This window comes from Bactrocera dorsalis, chromosome 3 (genome assembly GCF_023373825.1).
Source record: "Bactrocera dorsalis isolate Fly_Bdor chromosome 3, ASM2337382v1, whole genome shotgun sequence".
NCBI lineage: Eukaryota > Metazoa > Arthropoda > Insecta > Diptera > Tephritidae > Bactrocera > Bactrocera dorsalis.
Window position 1 is genome coordinate 88,213,490 of NC_064305.1, and position 20,065 is coordinate 88,233,554.

At 33.6% G+C, this 20,065-nt stretch overlaps 1 protein-coding gene across 9 annotated transcripts in view; it reads left to right on the top strand.

Annotated features, from left to right (window-relative positions):
- Positions 1–20,065, top strand: part of LOC105229403 (protein grainyhead) — a 286,235-nt gene that overhangs the window by 219,011 nt on the left and 47,159 nt on the right. For 8 of the 9 annotated variants that reach the window (XM_049451848.1, XM_049451847.1, XM_049451845.1 and 5 more), the window contains 6 exons: positions 8,008–8,139; positions 9,209–9,700; positions 10,562–10,779; positions 11,568–11,730; positions 16,947–17,058; positions 19,207–19,301. In XM_049451848.1, the coding sequence (XP_049307805.1) occupies positions 8,008–8,139; positions 9,209–9,700; positions 10,562–10,779; positions 11,568–11,730; positions 16,947–17,058; positions 19,207–19,301 (1,212 nt within the window). The remainder of the gene's footprint in view (positions 1–8,007; positions 8,140–9,208; positions 9,701–10,561; positions 10,780–11,567; positions 11,731–16,946; positions 17,059–19,206; positions 19,302–20,065) is intronic. The other variant, XM_019991500.3, reaches the window with a different exon arrangement.

Sequence of the window (20,065 nt, forward strand, 5' to 3'; positions counted from 1 at the left end):
TTGCTAATTACATTCAGCATTTATCGCCAATTAGAATATTCTGAAAATTTCCATTTCAGCCAATAATTTTGCATAAATAAAGCACGCATACATGCGCGTTGCAACAAAATGTTCTAAATTTTTGTTTTTATGTTTAACGCCATAATTCTCATGGGTTTTCCCCACACAGCATACACACACACTCGTGTATTCAAAGCGAAGATATGAGCGCACATTGCAGCAAAAAATCGCATCCCGCCATTTTAATGCAAATTCAATAAAAATTCAAGCAAATCGAAGAATAAAGAATAAAAAAGTATATATAAAATAAAAAGCAAAAGTGGCGAGCAGCAAAAATCGTTAAACGCCAACACAAAGCCATTAAAAGCAATATATACGTTTGTGGTGAACGAAACGGCGGCGTTTAGCAGTCATTTTCGTAGCAACATTGCGGTATTTTACTGTTTTTTTTTTGTATTTTATTTTAAATTTATATTTTTTTTTTTTTGATTTTATACGTTTACTCTTCCATATATATTTTTTTATTTTTTTTTTCTTAATTTTTATTTCTTTTCAATTTTTTTTTTTTAATTTTTTTTTTTTTAATTTTTATTTTATTTCACTTTTTTGTTATTTTTTCATCACTTGAGACTGTTTATTTTAATGTGTTGTTGTTAAGCACATTTACGAATTTCGCTTTCAATAAAGTTAACGAGAGGCGCGAATGCCAAAAAATCGAAAATAAAACCAAAAAATAAAAACAACAATAACAATAACAAGCGACTAGCACAATAAGCCAAGAATTTCTGCGCTTGCCACAAAAGGTAGGCGATGAAGTAATACTTGCGCGCATGTGCAGTACCTTAGCCGAATCGATTGGAAAAATCTTTCGTATAAAGTCTTTCGGCTGTTTTTAGAGGGTAGGAGTCGACGATATGTATTATTTTATATTTTTTCGCTGCTGACCACAAATCTCGCGGCTGTTGTTGGCTGTACGTAGGCGTTTCTGACGGGTTTCCAATACACTAGCGATCGCTTTGCTTTTGTCATATTGCTTTACCGTTGTTGTGTACTTTTTGGCAACTCTATTGTTGTCTTTTTGATTTAATGCTGTATGCAAATGCGCGTCTATAATTTATTTTAACACAATTTTTTATTTATGCACAATTTTTCCTTCTCTGCTTTAAAAAAAGCTGCTTTTTTGTGCCATTTGCTAGTTAACACTTGCAAGCTTGACGCTGGCGAAATCAAGGGAAATAAAACCAAGCTCCGTTTCGTTCATCAGCAATTAACCGAATTCAATTTTTAATGAAATTACCAATTAAATTAACACTTTGTTGGCATTTGCTGGTCAACATAGCTCAACAAAAATTGTATATACATATATTTCTAGGCTATATACTTTGAATACTCACAAGCTAAAGTTTATGTAGTTCCGGCTGCGGGTTGCATACGCTCAGCGTCATAAAATTCATGCTCTTCTGCTTGGTCGGCTGTTACTTTACTTCTAACACTGTAGTGATTGTTGTTGTTGTGGTTTTTTTATTATTTAGCTACTGCTCGGCATAACGTCTTATAAAATCTGTGCTGCTCAACTATGCCGATTTCAGAAGCAACTGAAACTAAAATTCTGCCTTCTCTTCCTCTCTCTCTGTTCCTCTATGCTCTTCTGCTTCCTCTATTTGTCCTTGGATTTTATTACTTTGCTTTGAATTTGTTTTAATAGTTTTTAAAGGGCAGCGCGCACCATTTTGCCAAGCCTTAACCAACACATTAACACCTACAGGTTTGCTATAAACCGAAGTAACACCTCAATTCTGTTTTAGCAACAACAAAGCTATATTAAATTACTTAGACAGTAGTGAAATAAAATTTAATGTTTTTATGTTTAATTTTCATATGTGAGAGCGGCTGCATAGATTTGTATTTTATATGATTATTCCGAAGCGATTTAATTTAATAGAGTGTTATTGGTTAGAAATGGTTATTAGAAGTGATGAAACATTTGCCAAAGGATGTTCCAAACAATTTCGACGCGAAATAAATTGCATTACCGAATATTATTTCAAGCTTGCCGAAGGCCGCGTTGAGAAATTTAAAGCAGTTACCTGGGCTCACACGATAGTATGGTTTTAGTAACCGGTATATAGGTTACCTCGGCTATAACCGAAATCGAGTAGAGATTCCGGTAGCAAACCCTAATATTTCTTCTTTGTTATTGGTGTAATAACCTTAATAGTACTAGGAATATATTTTATGTGCCAACAGTAACAACAACAACAACAAAAATAGCTTTCGTTGTAATATATTCTGTGTAGAGTTGGCACTTCTGAAAGTTTTGATCTCTTTTAGGTGGCAAATATTTGTGTTTGTTATGCTTATTACACAAAATCTGACCATCACATCTCTGGCTTGACTTTTTTGAAAATTTCAAGATTTTATTTTTCGCCTACTCTAAGTATTATTAAACATTCGCCTCAAAACTATGAAAAAAATATTTATTGCTTCGCAAAGCTTATCAGTTTCAAAAATTGAAACATTTGAACTTTATTTCATTGCTTTTTCATATTCCGCCCCTCGGCTTAGTTACTTCTCTCGGTTTCCACCACTTTTAATAATATTATGATTTTAATTAAATTAAATTGCTCGGAGCTTCTCTATGTGCAGCCTCTTATTTCGCATCAAAGCTGCGCTTTGCACTGCAATTTATCTCTATTAAATCTTGCTTCAATTTATATTAACAATTTCAATTTATTTGTTTTCATTTTTGTTAAGTTTTTTCTTCTGCTTGTGCGCTTAAATTTATTGTCATCTTTCGTGCCTTGCGCTGCCGCTTTGACGCTCGCACACAAACTCATACTAAACATGAATTAGTGTTGTTGTTGTTGTTAGCTTAGTTCGGTCCGCTCGTCGCATTGCCAATGTTTATGGTCATTTTGGCTGAAATGTCATAAAAAAGTGAATTTCTGTTTACTTAATCAAACTTTGTTAATTTACAATTTATAGCCGAGTGCAGTGACTGCGCTGCCGCGTCGCCGCGCTATGCCATTCCCCACCAATTTTGGTAATTATGCAGCAGCGCTGCAGCGCCTGTATTTAATTTATTTTATTTTATCTAATTTTTTGCTGTTGTTGCTTTACTTCGGCTTTTGTTTTTATTTTTGTTTTTGGTTCGTATCTCCGTCAATCTTAATCTTCTTTTAGTCGCTTTGACTTGCTTGCTTTTTTTCAAATTTTTTATGTATTTGTAGTCTTTTTTTAATTTTTTTTCTGTTTTTTACTTTTAATTTATGCAAATTGTTTGAATTAAATTTTGAAATTCACCCAAGCACGGGCATGGCACATCGTTAAAGCGCTCATTTTGGGCGCAGCCAATGCAAGCGTTATAGCTCCGGGGAATACAAAGACAAATTAGAAAAACACAAAAATTCAAAATTTAAAAATAGCTGTGATTTGAGTCTAGCGTCGTGCTGCAATTGTAAATGTGGAGTATCGAACGAGCTGTGGCAACAATTAGTAAGCTATGTATTCAATGCGCGCTGCTACAGAAAACCGTTAATAGCTACAATGTTGGCAGCTGCTTGACTCTCGTCGACTATTTGGTGTTGTTTGTTGCAAGTTATGACTTGAATTAGACATTTTTAAAATTTCATTTGGTGTTGTAAATTATTTTTTAAAAATGCTTTTCCAATGCTTCAGTAATAATAAGCATATAAGAAGATATATGCTATAAAGTAGAGGAAGCCTAACTTTAGGCTAGACCTATTTAGTCGAAGAAACCGATGCCCATATCCTCATTTTCCTTTATAGAAGTTACAAAAAACAAATATATTTATTAAAAAACTTCATAAATAAATATTTTATAATTACTTTAGGACGCGCTCTTTGGTTTGTTTGATATTAGATGTCATTATATTGTCAATATTGCTAATGATCCTTGCGTTCAGCGCTTATATTTGAAATATTTCAGAATTATGTTGAAAATAATAAATTGTCTGCCAACCGCAACAACAAGATAATCAAAATATATATTTACTACTTTCAAACAACACTAAAAACTTTCAAATAACAAGTTTGCGATAAAATATAATTTGCATACTAAACAGTTTTTTCTTTGTTTTGTTTTTGTTTTTTTTTTTTGTTCAAAATAGTATGCGACTAGTTAATTATTTTTGTTATATTATTTACCTCATTTTTTATGCTATATAAATTTTTTTCACACTTAAAAAGCATTTTTTAACATAAACAATGTCAGTGACTATTATAAATGATTTTTTATATTTTTTTTTTTCAATTATTAAAAATTATAATAAATTAAAATTACTATTTTTTATATTTTTTTAGATTTTATTTTTGAATATTTTTTTTTTATTTCTTTAATTTTTTGATTTTTTATCATTTATTATAATTAATTTTTTATATTTTTTCTTTCTTACTATATTTTTTGGCAATTTTTTTACATTTTTAGATATAAAATTTTTTATATATTTTTCAAATTATTTTTTAGAATTTTTTTATTTTAATTTTTTCATATTTTTTTTCAATTTAATTTTGGAATAATTTTTAATTATTTCTTATTTTTCAATTTTTTTTTTGTCTTACCATATTTCTTTTTTACAATATTTATTTTTCATTTTTTTTGGCAATTTTTTTACATTTTTACACACATTTTTTTATTATATTTTTGAAATACTTTTTATAATTTTTTATTTTCATTTTATTTTTTCATTTTAATTTTGACTTTTATTTTTTATCTTTTTTTTCCTTTTTAAATATTTTTTTTAATTATTTATTATAACCTCTTATTTTAATTTATTTTAATTTTTTTATTTTATTTTTGAATTTTCATTATTTCCTCCATTTTTTCAATTTTTTAATTTTTAATTATAATTTATGTTTTTATTTTTTTTTCTTTCAATTATATTTCATATAATTTTTTACTAACCACAGTTCGCTTTTTACTTTCATCAATTTATTTTTAAAATATTTTTTTTTGCAGTTTTTTACCTTCTGCAATAATCGTTTTAATAACTAGCCAAGATTTGTTGTCGCTTTTAATGTTAATCAATCATAGCAACAATTGCCGAAATTCGTCATTCGCGACTGACCCCAAAGAAAACAATTCAATAAAATCACGAAAAAAAGCTTAAAAAAGCGCATTTCAATTACATGCTCACATAATGTTAACAACAACATTTTCATGGCATTAAAAAATAGACAAAAATAAATAGATAAGTAGACAAACAGTAGCGCCATAAGCCAGCCGTCCGTCCGCTACTGCAAGTCGAACGCGAACAAAAAAGAAAAAAAATTCAAAAACGCGAATGAGAGAGGGAGGGGAGGGTGGCTGCGAGCAGCGCGCTGGTTGGAGGGCCTGCTATGGATTTTCATGACAATGAAACGCTGGTCCAGCACAATTAATCATTGCCACTGCGTAATTGCGGCTAACCTGCAACGGCGTTTGACTCGTACGCGGACAGACGGCTGACGGTTGGCTCTTGGCTATTGACCGTTGACTGCTAGCCTTCCGCATTGCTGTGGCGTTCTCAGCACGCAATCAGCGCTCAGCGGCAGCGGCTGCACGTAAAGTGTAATCAACAACAACAATCGCAGCAGCATCCATAGCATTACCTAAGTATGGCGGTGTAGCTAGGCTAGTCAACTAAGCAAATCAGCTACAAATGTCAGCAGCACCACTTCAGCGCCGATAATAGCACACACACGAAACACACATACACATACGCATATACCTGAGCATGCATGTGGAACTGACTGATCATCCATCATAGCAAATTAATATACGAAATTATTTTATTTGTATTTCTTGCCTTGTTTATGACAGCAACAAAAATTGAAAACCAATTTTATTTGATTGCGCGACAGTTTTGATTGGATAGGCTGTGTTGCGTGGACGCGGCTAAAATATGCAAAGCAGCAACAACAACAACTATATTTAATTGTCACAATGTAAAAAAAGTCAAAATTTCAAATAGGCACTTAATTAGCATGAATCGGACAGTTCAAACAAGGAGGCGGGCTTTTTATAGCTTTTTCACAAGAATTGCATAACTCCATATGGCATTAGTTTGAAAAAATGTTTAGTTTTGCTTTTAAAATTATAGCCAACATAGACATAATAATTTTCGTTCATCAGCGTTGGCACGCATATATTTTTCGGATTTGGTTTTGGATTTTATTGCTGTCAGCGTCAATACTGACTAAATGCCTGGCAATAAAATCCATTAATAATCAACAAGTTGTGTTTTTCCTTTTTAATCGGTCAGTATAATTGCAATAAGTTACTTGCGCAAAGAGCACTCAAATGCAAATCGCTTGCAATTTGTTAATGAAGTCGTATTATATGTGTTAGCGAAGTTGTAATTAACAGTTATATATTGCATTTTTATGCAAATAAGGCCCTTCGTGAATTAATTAAGCGCTAGGTCACAAAAATTCAGCGAGCCAATAACTCATTTATTCAAAAAAAATAAAAATAAAATAATAATAATTTTTGAAAATAAAAACAAAAATATGTGTATGTATATTTAGAAGAAAAAAAGCTTTTAGGAATGGTTTGGCTTTGTTGAGCTTGCTCACTAATATGCTTGTAATATCAATGCAATGAAGAAAGTCTTCATACATCGCCGCTGTTTGCTCATTTTATTAACTTGTATTTACTTTTCAAAAAAATTTAAAGCTTTCAACTTTTTGGAAAAGTAGCTGATTTTGCAGTGAAAGCTGTTTTTACTAAATTCAAAAATATCACACTTAAAAAATTCTACGGCTGTGAAAGCTTCAACTGAGCCTTTGCTGGTATGAAAGCTCAAGTTTGTAGGCAGACCTTTTTTTTCAAAAAGTGAAATAGGTTCATGAAATCCATGCTTAAAAAGCGTTTAAGAGCTATGTAAACATGTACTAAGCTTTTTTTCTTGTGAAAGCACAAATTAGTGGTAAATAATTGTTTCAACAATTAAATTAGTTTCATGACATTCATGTTCAAAAATTTTCTTTTAACTTTGGAAGGTTTTTAAAAGCTCTCGTCAGAGTGACAAAGCAAGTTCTTAGTCAAAAATTTAATGAGTTTCATGACATTAACGCTTAAAATATATTTAGCTATGAAAGCTTTTAAAAAGCTCCACTTTACGGTAAAAGATCAAGTTTTTAATATAGAACATTTTCAAAAATTAAATTAGTTTCGTGATATCAATGCAAAAAAAAATTATTCAGCTATGAAAGCTTTTCAAAAGCTCTCGCCACCGTGACAAAGCAAGATCTTAGTCAAAAAAAAAGTTTCAAATTCAATTATTTTCATGACAATAATGCTGAAATAAATGCTCAAAAGCTTTGAAAGCTTTTGAAAAGCTCTTGTCATCGTTAAAGATCAAGTTTTTAGTCAAAAAGTGTATTAAAAACTAAATTTTCTTCATAAAATGAATGCTAAAAAAGTTGTATACCTATGAAATCACCATCTAAGCTTCTGCTGCTGCAAAAGCACAAGTTTGTGGTAACTTAGTAAATAATTTTCGCAAAAATTTAATTCGATTCACAAAATTCGTGGTCAAAAAAAGTTTTACAACAATTAAAGCTTTAAGAACGCCTTTATAATTTTGAAATGAAAGCTCCAACAAAGCTTCTTTGCTCCGAAAGCTTTCATTAATTCAAATATTTTATAATGCATTTTAAACCGTTATTTTTGCACGTTTCTTATAGTTATTTATATTAAAATAATTTTTCATTCTATAATTTCGTTTCACTTTTAGTATATAAGTACCCCGACAATTTTTTCTATATGAGAGTGCGTGTGTGCATCGACGTCGCTATATATCCACTTTATTTATATTTTTACTGTGCTTCTCCTCGAAAATACATACACAATGGTTGCATATTTTCATTTTATTATTTACCTCAATTTATTCCAAACTTTTATATCGCTTACTGTCCCCCCAAAATACCTCCAATCCACCAAGCAACATCATTTCCTCCTCTTCTTCAGTGAACGCACTCAAACAAGCAAATTCAATTTCACAGGTTTTAGTTGTGCAGTCACCGACATCACCAACACAAACGACCATACATATTAAAGAACCGCCTATTAGTCCTGGAAGTCCAACAACTGACACAATGTACGCTGCCAGTGGCGGCACACAAATCTACTTGCAGGTGAGTGTGAACGAGCGTAAATCCAATGCGACTTATTATAAATATTATGAAAAGACAAGATAGTGTAATAAATTAGAAACGAAATTTAGTCATAAAGCAGTTATGGACACATAAGAATGCAAAAAAAGAGTTCTACACATTCTCACTTGACGCAAAACGCTTTAAGCAAAACTAAAAAAAAAACTTAAAAATTATGCAAATTAGTGAAAAGCAATCAATAAAAGAACAAAAGCAAATCGCAAACAAAAAAGAGACTGCGCACGCGCGACTTGTCTGCCACCGACGGCACTCCAACACCACTGCCGGTGTCTCGGACGCAAGTGACCTTCCGTCATTTGACAAATTACCAAATTATTAGCGGATAATTTCACTTTTCAACGAATCTGGTCAGGGCAACTTTTGGCAAAGACGACAAATGAATGGCCAGCTGCTGCAGTAGCGCCAAGGAGAGCGTGACACACAACACACAAATCTTTATGAGCATAAAAACTGTATACAACGGCAAAAAAGTGGTATCAACCATAACTGAGAATCTGAGTATCAGAAGAATCGAAGAACCGCCGTCGAGCGCCGAAAGAAGCGAAGAAGGGCAAAGTGAAAAGACCAAAAGCAGCAAGTATGGCTAATGGCCTGGCAAGGTGGTCGGAGCGACCCGCCACCGTTTGATTAAGCGTTCGATTTTCGTTACTTTGTCAACTTGTAGCAATTAGCACGTCAACGCGTAACCGGAATTCGGCGATTTCGGCGTTTAGCGCGACAAATGCCACACCTACGTTTGCTAAAAGCCGCAAAACGAAATGTGTGAACGTAAATTGCAGACTGTTAAGCGGATTATTGAGCCCATTGATTGCACATAATATATACAACTATAAACAAATTTCATTCTAAATTTACACACACGACGACACAATGACTGCGACTGACTTAATATTTTATAAATACATATTTACTAATTGGTGAAACTGAAAACTAAATATATATTTCATACTTTTCTCTCTCTCCTTCAACAACATGTAACCGCTACCAACTGAAACTACATTCCGACCAAAATCTGCGGTATGCCAAACAGGGCGCTCATCAGTCCAATGCACCCGGTTCCGCTGGCGTTCCAAACAATGTGAATGTCAACGCACAGACGCCCAGTCCCGGCCCCTACATCACACCCGACGGTTATGGCATGTACACCACCACACGCCTCACCTCGGGCGGACCGACATCAACCTTCATTACAGAGCCTTATTACCGCGAATTCTATACCACAGCCACCACGGCCGACACACAAACGGGCTATGGACAAGCGCCACGTAATATCGTGTATGGCGGTGCAGAGAGCGAGCCACCACATCCGGGCACCACATATGAGGGACGCTTTACCACGTCTGCAGCACCCATAACCAGCATGCCATCACACACCACAGCCAATACGGGTGGAATGAAGAACGGTACACCGGTGTATGCTAAGACCATCACAGCTGCTGGACTGACGGTGGATTTGCCGAGTCCGGATTCGGGTATTGGCGCTGATGCGATAACACCAAGGGATCAGAATAATATACATCAGGTATGTGTTAGTGTTTGCCATACAAATAAAATTACAGTAAATTGCAATTTATTTATGTTTTGTTTTTGTTTTTGCTGCACAGTTATTCGAAAGTTTTGTGAAAGCTCTTAGCTGTGGCGTGTAAGCACAGCAGCTTATACGAGCTTTCGACACTTCGTCCTCTACTAAAGTTGTACCCCAATATTTTACGCTCTGTCTCTTTTACTCTCTTCCTCTTTCACGCTATTTCATGACATCGCCATTGCCCAAAGCTTTGACTGTATTTTGTGTAAAAAGGACTTCCGAGCTTTGGAAACGTATTTGAGTTAAATGCATGTGTTTGTTTTCTGGTGTATTGTTTGCGTAGTTTTTGTAGAGTTGCTGTATTGTTGTTGTAGTTGTTATTTTTGGCAAAGCTTTGTCGCGCTTTACTGAGATTTATGATTTTTGGTAATTGTTGCGAATTGTTGTTGTTGTTATTATAGTTGTTGTTGTACATGTGTTTTCTGTAATCGTTGTATGCGCATATGTGAAAGTGTTTGTATTTGTTTTTTATTGTTTTGCGGTTTTCGCTGTCTGTAGTGTTGTTGTTGTGCGCTTTTTTCAGTATATGTTGTGTGTGTCGTTGTGTTGTTTGTGCTGATTTATGAGCGTTGTTTTACCTTCTGGTTATCCTTGCAGTCACTATTATTTGATGGGTCCATTATTCCATATCGTTGGTATTGTTCTTCTATTTTTTGTAGAACTTAAATTTTATGAAATTCTTAACAAAAATTTACAGAAAGTTCTGCTAAGTTATGTACAAGCATATATACTAAATTATTGTTTCGATTTTTAATTTATTTTCATAATTTTATCAACTCGTGTCTCGTCGGCATACAGTCCTTCGACTATACGGAGCTTTCTGGCACATTATTGGACAGCAATGGCGGCATTCCAGTCTCGGTGAATAGCATACAACGCGGCGCCGTGAGCGTTCATGGACAAAATAGCCCGACCACATCGTTGGGCGGCTCGACGCCGAATGGCGCTACACGCTCGAGGCCATGGCATGATTTTGGACGACAAAATGATGCGGATAAAATACAAATACCAAAAATGTAAGTACCGAATTTTTTAAATAGTTGTTTTTGGAAATGTGCTTAGAAGCTTAAAAGTCTGTTGCATATATTACAGAATATATTTGAATTGAAGAACAAAATTAAAAGCACCTTGAGGCTTTTGGTGTGTTATTGAACCGTAATAAATTGGCAATATGATTTACAGTAAGCTTTGAAAGCTTTTACGGCAAACTTTTGAAAAAAGCTTGTGCGGTGGCTTATGTGGTAGTTTTCATTATTTTTATCAACCCAACATTTTTTTTTTTTAATTTTAATAGTACATTTGTTGCATATACCTAATTAAAGACATAGTTAAAAAACTCTGAAGCTTTTTGTATATTCTTGAGTTGTAATAAATTGCCAATATACTTTGAAATAATCTTCGAGAGCTCTCCAAAAAGTGTTCGACTTCATTATTAATTCAAAAACAGCTTTACGAAAAACTTTTCCAAAAAGCTTATGTGAAAGCTCGTGCGGAAGCTTAAGTGAAAGCTTTAATTATTTTTTAACTCTTCGAAAAATATTTTTTTATTGTTAACAAAGCTCTTTTTTACAGTAATCCACAAAATCGCTTAGAAATATGTATATTTTTTAATATTGGTTAATAAATAGTCCTAATAAGCTTTTAATAATATAAAAAAAAATTTAATTTAAATTTTTTTATTTAATAATAATTAAAAATTTTAAATTTAATAATAATGTCATAGAATTTAAAATCTGAAAAAGTCGAAAGTAAAATCACCAAAACATGCTTTCATTTTTTTCTTGCTTTCCTCTCTCGTTTACAGCTTCTGCAATGTCGGCTTCCGCTACCATCTGGAGAGTCCAATCAGTTCATCACAGCGACGCGAAGACGACCGCATCACATACATCAACAAAGGACAATTCTACGGCATCACATTGGAGTATGTGCCCGATCCAGATAAGCCCATCAAGAACACAACTGTCAAGGTAAGTGCACAGACTTACTCACACACACATACATATACACTAACTTATATGTAAAACCCAAGTAAGGAGCATGAGAAAGTTAAACTTAAACGATTTTTTAAGCAAATTTTAAGTCATCATTTTTTTCTTATTTAAACAAATGCATAAGTAAGGGCAAAGAAAGTGCAAGGGTTACAATTTTAATGATGATTAATTGTTGTAGACAGCCACCGATCAGTTTAACTTAAGCGCAATATCTATGCAAAGATCTGTGGGCCGATGCGATGCGCTCCCATTGCACGGCTTATCCGTATTGCATATCAAAGTAGCAGTTGAGTGATTGCGAAAGGATAACGGGAACGAACGAAGGCAGTAGGCAAAGGGATTGCGCGCGAGCAAATATTTGCCAAGCGACGGCGCAACCCTCCGAAAGGGATAGGCCAACAGACGAAGCGGCGATTGGCAACTAATGCTCCGACTGTCTTTGACAATCACGATCACGATGATGATGATGATGAATGATAGCTGATGATTTGTACATTTTTTATTATGCCACTTTCTTAGTTTGTTTGTCTTTGCGTCAGCATTTGAATATCAATCAGCGGCAAATGCAAATACGAAGTGCTTATTTCGACTACGAATACGAGACGAATGCGGCAGTAGCAACTGAATTTTGAATTTTAAGAATGTTTGCACAGGACCTCAACCTTGGGAGCAGAAAACGGCCTGCCTTAAGCAGCACTTTCGTATTTGTTTTTTCTTTTTCCTCACTTTTTTTTTTTGTAATTCTATGTCGAGCATTCATCAATCAGATAAGACGACATGACGAATGAGCCGACAGCCATTAAGTGACACACATACGCATGCATACCGTCACAGCAGCTTTGTTATGTGATACTTGAACTGAATGATATGCAAATGTGCCGATTGCCGAGTGGCGCAGAAAGGATTGTTGCGGCAGGATAACTGTCGGCAACTGTAACGCTTCCAAGCGCATGCTTTCTGCACCGTTTCTGTTTTCTTTTCGCGCTTTCATTGTTATGCTCATGCGCTGCTCAAGCGCTTCCGAGTAATTGGAGTCGACTGCCACTGCAGCATCGCATTTCCGTGCGTCAAATGCAAGAAAAATAACAACAGCATATTGTAATCATACAAAATCAACAACAAATGTAGCTCGCAGCAGCTATGAATCGCAATTTGTTTATTCAACTCACAACTCGTCGCCGACACTCAGCAAAAGCTGTGAAAACATTCAAGTAAAAATAATATTCAAATTGCCCCCGGTGTAAGCGGTGAAATTGGTGGACCAGCATTTATTAGCAGTTTTTCGGGTGTGTGCGTGTTATTCGCGCTAAGTGTTGCAACTTTCACGCGTAGCGACCGCGCCAAATTCGCCCGGCAGGCCATGCGACACTTTAGGGGTTAATTGGACCATTCCAAAAGATAACTAATGTCTTGTAAACGCTGTTGTTAAATAGCATTTTAGCTTTAGCCGCTGTTTTTAGGCTTTTTTGTACGCATGCCGTTGGCAAAAAGTTGTCTGCGCACGCAATTTTCACTTTGTTGCCATTTTCCGACGACGCACGGTGGGCGGGACATGCGCAAATTTTTAGCGCAGAAAATCATAAAGCGTGTTTGAGGTGTTATAAAAATTAAAAATAAAAATAATTTCACAATTCAAATTTCATTTAAAAGCTTAATAAATTATTTAAGCCTAAATCAAACTATGACAACAAAAATAAAAAAATAAATAAATTTTAATTAATGTATTTAATTTTTTAAGTCTAAGTCAAACTATTATAAAAAATTAAAAAAAAACACAAAATTTTAATTTCATAATTAAAAAAATTAAATTTTAATTAAAAGTTATTTAAAAATTTAATTCAAAATTTTAATTTTGTTAGCCTAAATCAAAATATATGACAAATTAAAAAGAAAAATTAATTTAAAAAATTTATAAATTAATAAACAATGACAACATAAATCAAAAAAATAATAATTTCAAACTAACAAAAAAATTAATTCAAAAATTTAAAAAATTATAAGTTATTTAAATCAAAATCAAACTATGACAACGAAAAATTAAAAAAAAAAATAATTAATTTTAATTAAAATATTTAAATTTTTCAAGTCTAAGTTAAACTATTACAACAAAAGTAAAAGAAAACAAAAAATTTAAATTAATAATTAAAAAATAATAATTTTAATTAAAAAATTAATTTAAAAAATTTGAAAAAATTAAAAAAAAAAATTATTTTAATTGAATATTTTAATTTTTTTAAGCCAAAGTCAAATATGGCAACAAAATTGAAAAAAAAATTGCTAAACAATTTTTTTCTTACAAAATTTAAAAATTTGTTAAGGTCAAGTCAAACTTTGACAACCAGAATTAATTAATTAACTTTGATATATATTCAAATGCAAATTACTTGTTATATAACTCTCATAATTTAAAACAAAAAAATATTTTTTAACTTCTTTTTTTTATAATTTTTACTTAAACATTTTTAAATAAATTTTTAAATGTATTAATTTGATTTCCTTTGAAAGAAATAATTTTTAAAAATTTTTACACAATAAAATACCCACTTTACAACAAAACTACCTTCGCGTAGTCGCGCCTATAATTTTGTCATATTTTCTACATCACATTGCTGGAAAATTGCAATACACTGGTAACGCAATTGCAAGCAGTTAAGTTTTAAATGCCGACTGCTCTGAAAAAATCAATAATTTGCCAATAAATTGAACTACAAAATATTAAAAGACAAAATAAAACTAAAATAAAAATTAAAAAAATAAAAAAAATTCAAATCAAGTTCCATGCAAGATGAGTTTCCATAGTCTCCTTGCCGCGCCAACATTTGCCGCCAAACATGCAGCCGCTTTCATTTCCAAACTCCCAACACGCTTTACTCTCTATCAGCGATAGTCGCTCCACGGCAACAACAAGCCACCGCCAATGTCAACCTAATGCATTTTTAGTGTTGCATGCTGCATTTGACGCATATGCATATTAAGTATTTACATAAAAATCCAATAAATTTGATTGCGCACAACGCCAGCGGCGGCATTGAATGCAACGGCAGCAGTACGGCTGCGCAGCCGCGAGGCGAAAGTGTCAAAATTAATTTATGTTTGTTTTCCTAATGCGCCCTACTACTACTCACCACTGTCTTTATAGCTGCATAGGCAGCCAACTGAACGTCACAAGAAATTAATGCAAATTTTTAAAGATGCGCGCAGACAATAAAACAACAAAAGCAAAAAATATGGAAAAAAGCAGCGTGAACGACTTGAAGATTCCACGCGGCAGAGGGGAAAGAAAAATCACGGAATTAAAGGAAAACAGTTTTTTACGACAGCACAGTAGCGAATCGGGTTAAAGAGATGCATTGGCACACACACACACATACCAGTGTTATGCCGCACAATGCGCTACCTCAGCGCGTACTCACGTTGGCGAAAAGGATGCGCGCGCGTGAGCGCTGCAATTGTGCGTGAATTTTCGAAAAAGCAAAAACAAAAAATACAATCCTATGCGATGAACGTAACACTTTCTGGCTGCCGTCCTAAATATCTGAAAATAAAAATGCAAATTTGTAAGAAAAACGCTGAGAAGACAAAGTCGGCGGCGCGTAAGAGCGCTGACTAAGGCAAAGGTGCAGTCTTTAGCCGAGGGTTGCGTCACACTAGTGCGTGTGTGCGTGCATTACTAGTTTTATTTTCCCCTGATATGTGTGTACACTCGCCTATGTGTGAATTATGATGATGATTATTTTTTGACTTTTGAAAAGGGCGCTGAAGCAAGCATTTCACAACAAAAGTATAACATGCCAACACACACCTTGTCGCTCTTTTAAACGCATTTTTATACTCTTTTCATATTCATATGCACATAAATATGTGTATAAAATTACAATAATAATGCATCTTTGAATGGAGCAACCCACGTGGAATTGTTGTTACGACACAACGCGTATGCCAAAATTTCGTTTGAGCTAGGACCAAGCTAGGCGACAGCAGCCTTGGTAGGCATGTGCGCATGCGCAGAGGGTACCCACATAAATTGTTAAAGAAAAACATCGTTTGCTTCATAAATTCTGAGTACTCCATAACACATTCAAGCAATTGAATAAATTTTCCTTTCGTTTGTTAATTGGGTTGTGAGGATTAGTAAAGAATAGCGGGATTAAACGCAGCTAAGCGCGACTGCAGGGAAAATTTGATATGATATGAGATTGTACAGGAACACAAATATTCCAAGAAGTGTCTAAATATTAAACGAAATATATATATTTTTAAGAAAAATACTTTAAGAAAAAAATATTAAATTCGAGAAATGAAGCCTAAATTTAGTATAGAAAATTTTCTATAATATTGTATAGTTAAAAATTATTTTTTTTTAAATAAAAATATTAATAATGATTTATTAAAAAAAAATAGAATATGTTTAAAAACAATTTAGAATATTTATAAATATTTTAATATTAATATTAGTGCAAATATATTTTTTTAAAAACATATTATTTTTTATTCTAAGGTAATAAACTTTAAATTTAAAAATAGAGCGTATGCTTAGTATAGAAAAATTTCTAGACTTTAATTAATTTTTTTTTTTATTTTTTTATAAAAATTTTTGTGTTTCTTTATTCAAAAAAAAAATATATAAATAGTAAAAACAATTTAGAATTTTTATTTAAATTTTAGTATTATTTTAAAGGCATTTTTTTTAATATATTATTTTGCTTTTTTAAGGAAAAAATATTAAATTTAGAAATCATGGATACGTTTAGTATAGAAAATTTTCTATAATATAATTAAAAATTATTTTTGTTTCATAATGTTTTATTATTTGAAAGAAAAAAATATTAAATTTCAAAATAAAGCATAAGTTAAATTAGAAAATTTGTTATATTATTATTAATAAGTATTTGTTTTTTTTAGAAAAATTGAATACTTGTTATTTAAAAAAAAAAATTGTATAAACTTTAAAACAATTTTTTTTTTAATTTAATTTTTATTTATTATATAGTTAAATTTTACCTTTATAAATAATTTAGAATAATTTTGGCATCAATTTTAAAATAAATGAAATTTTTTTGTATTAAATGTATATTTATTGTTAAGTTTAATTTTGATTTTAAATATATTTAACTATTTTATAAACGTTTTAGTAATAATTTTGCAAAATTATATAATTTATTAAAATTTTTCAAATCTCATTTCACCCACAGAGCGTTATTATGCTGATATTCCGTGAAGAGAAGAGCCCCGACGATGAAATCAAAGCTTGGCAATTCTGGCACAGTCGGCAACATTCGGTTAAACAGCGCATTTTAGATGCAGGTGAGTCGAGTATTAAACACTTCAATTTTATGAAGTCAAAAATGAAAAAACACAAGCCGTTGAATTATTTTAATTAATTTTTTAGCATGGCAACCCTTTTTAAAAAATAATTTTTTTTTTAACATGGCAACCATTTTTGAAATTTTTTTTGCAAGGCGACTATGTATGACATATTTCACAGAAATAAAATATAATTAATAATTTTGTTTTTGTGAAATTTAAACACAAAAAAGTAAACGACAAATCCGCCTCCCATAAATTTTAAAAATTTTGTTTTAATGTACTAATACATTTATTCTTAGTTTAAAAATCTTTATATCACAGCCTCAAAACAAGTTTTTAACAAAAATGCTAGTATTACATTCAAATTTTACTCATTTTACTCACCTCCTTGCATCTTGGAGCCTGTGCTGGCTGCAATAAAATTACATTTTTGCCACATGCAACAACGCACATTTATCATTCGCGCTGAGCTGTCATTCTTACGAAATTATTATGCTTGCTATTGTTGTCTAGACAAATGCGTTTCTGATACTCATTAAAAGTAAAAATTAACAACTTGCCACATCGATGCTTATCAGCAGCAACTAAAAGCTGAATAAAATGCCTAAACGACAGAGGAAGCAAAAGCAACACTGCGCCAAACACTTTGCTCAACTGCGCGCATACTTTTTCCTCACTTCCTCACCGTTGCTTAATTCGCAGTAAATTACAAAACTTTATTGAATTCTAACTATTGATTGTGAAATGTTGCAAGCCGCAACGATTTGCTGCCACTGATAAGCGCCGCGGCCACATGACCGGCCAATCGATCGGCTAGCCAATTATGTGTGTGCGCCCAAGCACAAGCCACACAACATTCTCAAGCACACAAAACTCTAAAAGCGCGCCTAGCTGCCTGACGCGGTTGGGGCTGGCTGGGGGTGTAACGACATTGGCTGGTTGCCAGTCGTATATACGCACTCCACTGTGTTTGGTGCATACTTACCACAAAGTGGCAAACATTTACACACATTGCCGCGCTGCATTGTTGCAAGTTTTATGCCATTTTTCATGCCCACCAGCTGCGTTGTCGGTGCATTCATCCGCGCTGCTAATTGGGTGCTGCGCGTGCGCATACTCATCCATTGGGTTTATTGGACGCGCACGCTTACACACGCGCGCGCATACAGCATGTGGCATGTGGCACTTTGACTAAATTGACAAATGTTGTAATTTTCATATGAGAATATTTAATTCTACAAATACTTATGCGACTCCCCTCTGCGCGCTGGCGCACCACCCGCGCCTTCAACACACAGGCGCCTGCTGTTTATTAACTGTAATGTATTGTATGTGTGCGTGTCAAATTTATGCTACATGCTGCTTATAAACATGTGGCATTTAATGAGTGGTGCGACTCATAATTTAACGGTAAATGTTAAATTTCATAACTGTTGTTTTGTCTTACAACTCGGCGCAGATCTTTCGTTCTTGACTAAGCCGCAGAGCTTCTTTTGTGCTTTGCAGTGGAAAAATAAGCAACAAAAGCTGCAGTGCAAAGTTTATAAATAAACTAATACGTCACTAATTAACGGTACATGAACAATTTTTTTGATACATGATGATAAAAGTGATTTGTTAGCGAACTAGCGAGAAGTTGTTACTTTCAAAAAATAAAAATTAAATTAAAATTTTTTTTTTTAAATATCTAAGAAAAAAAGGTACTGAAATTGTGGTCAGCTACTTCATATAATATTTTTTTTTATTTTTATTTTTAATTTTCGGGTTTCAAAAAATGTTCGAATATTAATAATTTCAATAATGGTCAACCAGTATATAATATTTTTTCATATTTTTATATTCAGGCTTCAAAACTTTTTCAAGATTTCTACAAAATTTCTTAAATTTTCTAAACAAAAAAGGTTTTAAAATTTTTTTATAATTTTAGAGTTGCCAACAATTTTTAATTTAACCACTAGAATCTCACTTATATTTTAACGAATCAAATTGCTCGCCTTAAAGGTCCTCTAATGACCAACCGATATAGTCATTTCACTTAAGTACTTTAATATCCTCTTAAAGTAGTCATTTACCTCGCCATTTTAAATTTTCCCTCTCCCCATGCGACAATTATTAATTTGCCTGTTGTTGTTGTCCTACTTGCAGATACGAAAAATTCCGTCGGCCTAGTTGGTTGCATCGAGGAGGTCTCCCACAATGCTATCGCTGTCTATTGGAATCCGCTGGAGAGCTCAGCCAAGGTAAGTGCACCACACCACAACACAATACGCATGAGCTTGAAATTTGCAACGCTTCAACGCTTGAGCAAAAAAATGTAATAGTTTAAATAGCTGCTTGTGTCTGCAAATGGGAGCGGCACCGGAAATTGTCCCTTCATGACAGCAGCTGGCTCGCACACCGAGCCAACGCTGATCAATGGCCGCAATACCAATTAACTGGCAAACAAATTAGCCCGGGGCGTTTCAGCGCCACCGCCACTGCCAGCATCCACGAAAGCAATGGCTGCAATGTAACCGCTTTTGCCGGCTATGAATAATTACTACCGCCGCTACCGCTGCCACTGCAGTTACACCCTGCCGCCTGGCAATTATTCGCTGTCGCGCAGCCCAACACCGCGGACGTTGACAAAGTTGTTGCCGCGCAGAAATGCAGATGCAGAATGCGCGCCGCGCGGTAGCCACTGCACACTTACATAACGGCTACTGTACACACGGTAGCCAAAGTGATCAAAGCGCAGAGCAATTGATAGCGCAGCGCACGCTGTTGGTGCGGCTGTGGATGACGGCGTGGTCCTGGTGTGGTCGCCCCGCACAGTTTGCAGCCAATGAATTTAATGATAATGAAAACCCATAAATATCAAAAAGCGATTAAAGCTAATCAAGCTTAATTGCGAATTTCGCGAAAGCACACACACACAGCTAAGCAGCGGCTAAAATGTATGATAAAATGTTATTGCATCACCGAAAGCGTGCAACCTTGCAACAACAAACTGGGCATCCGCTTA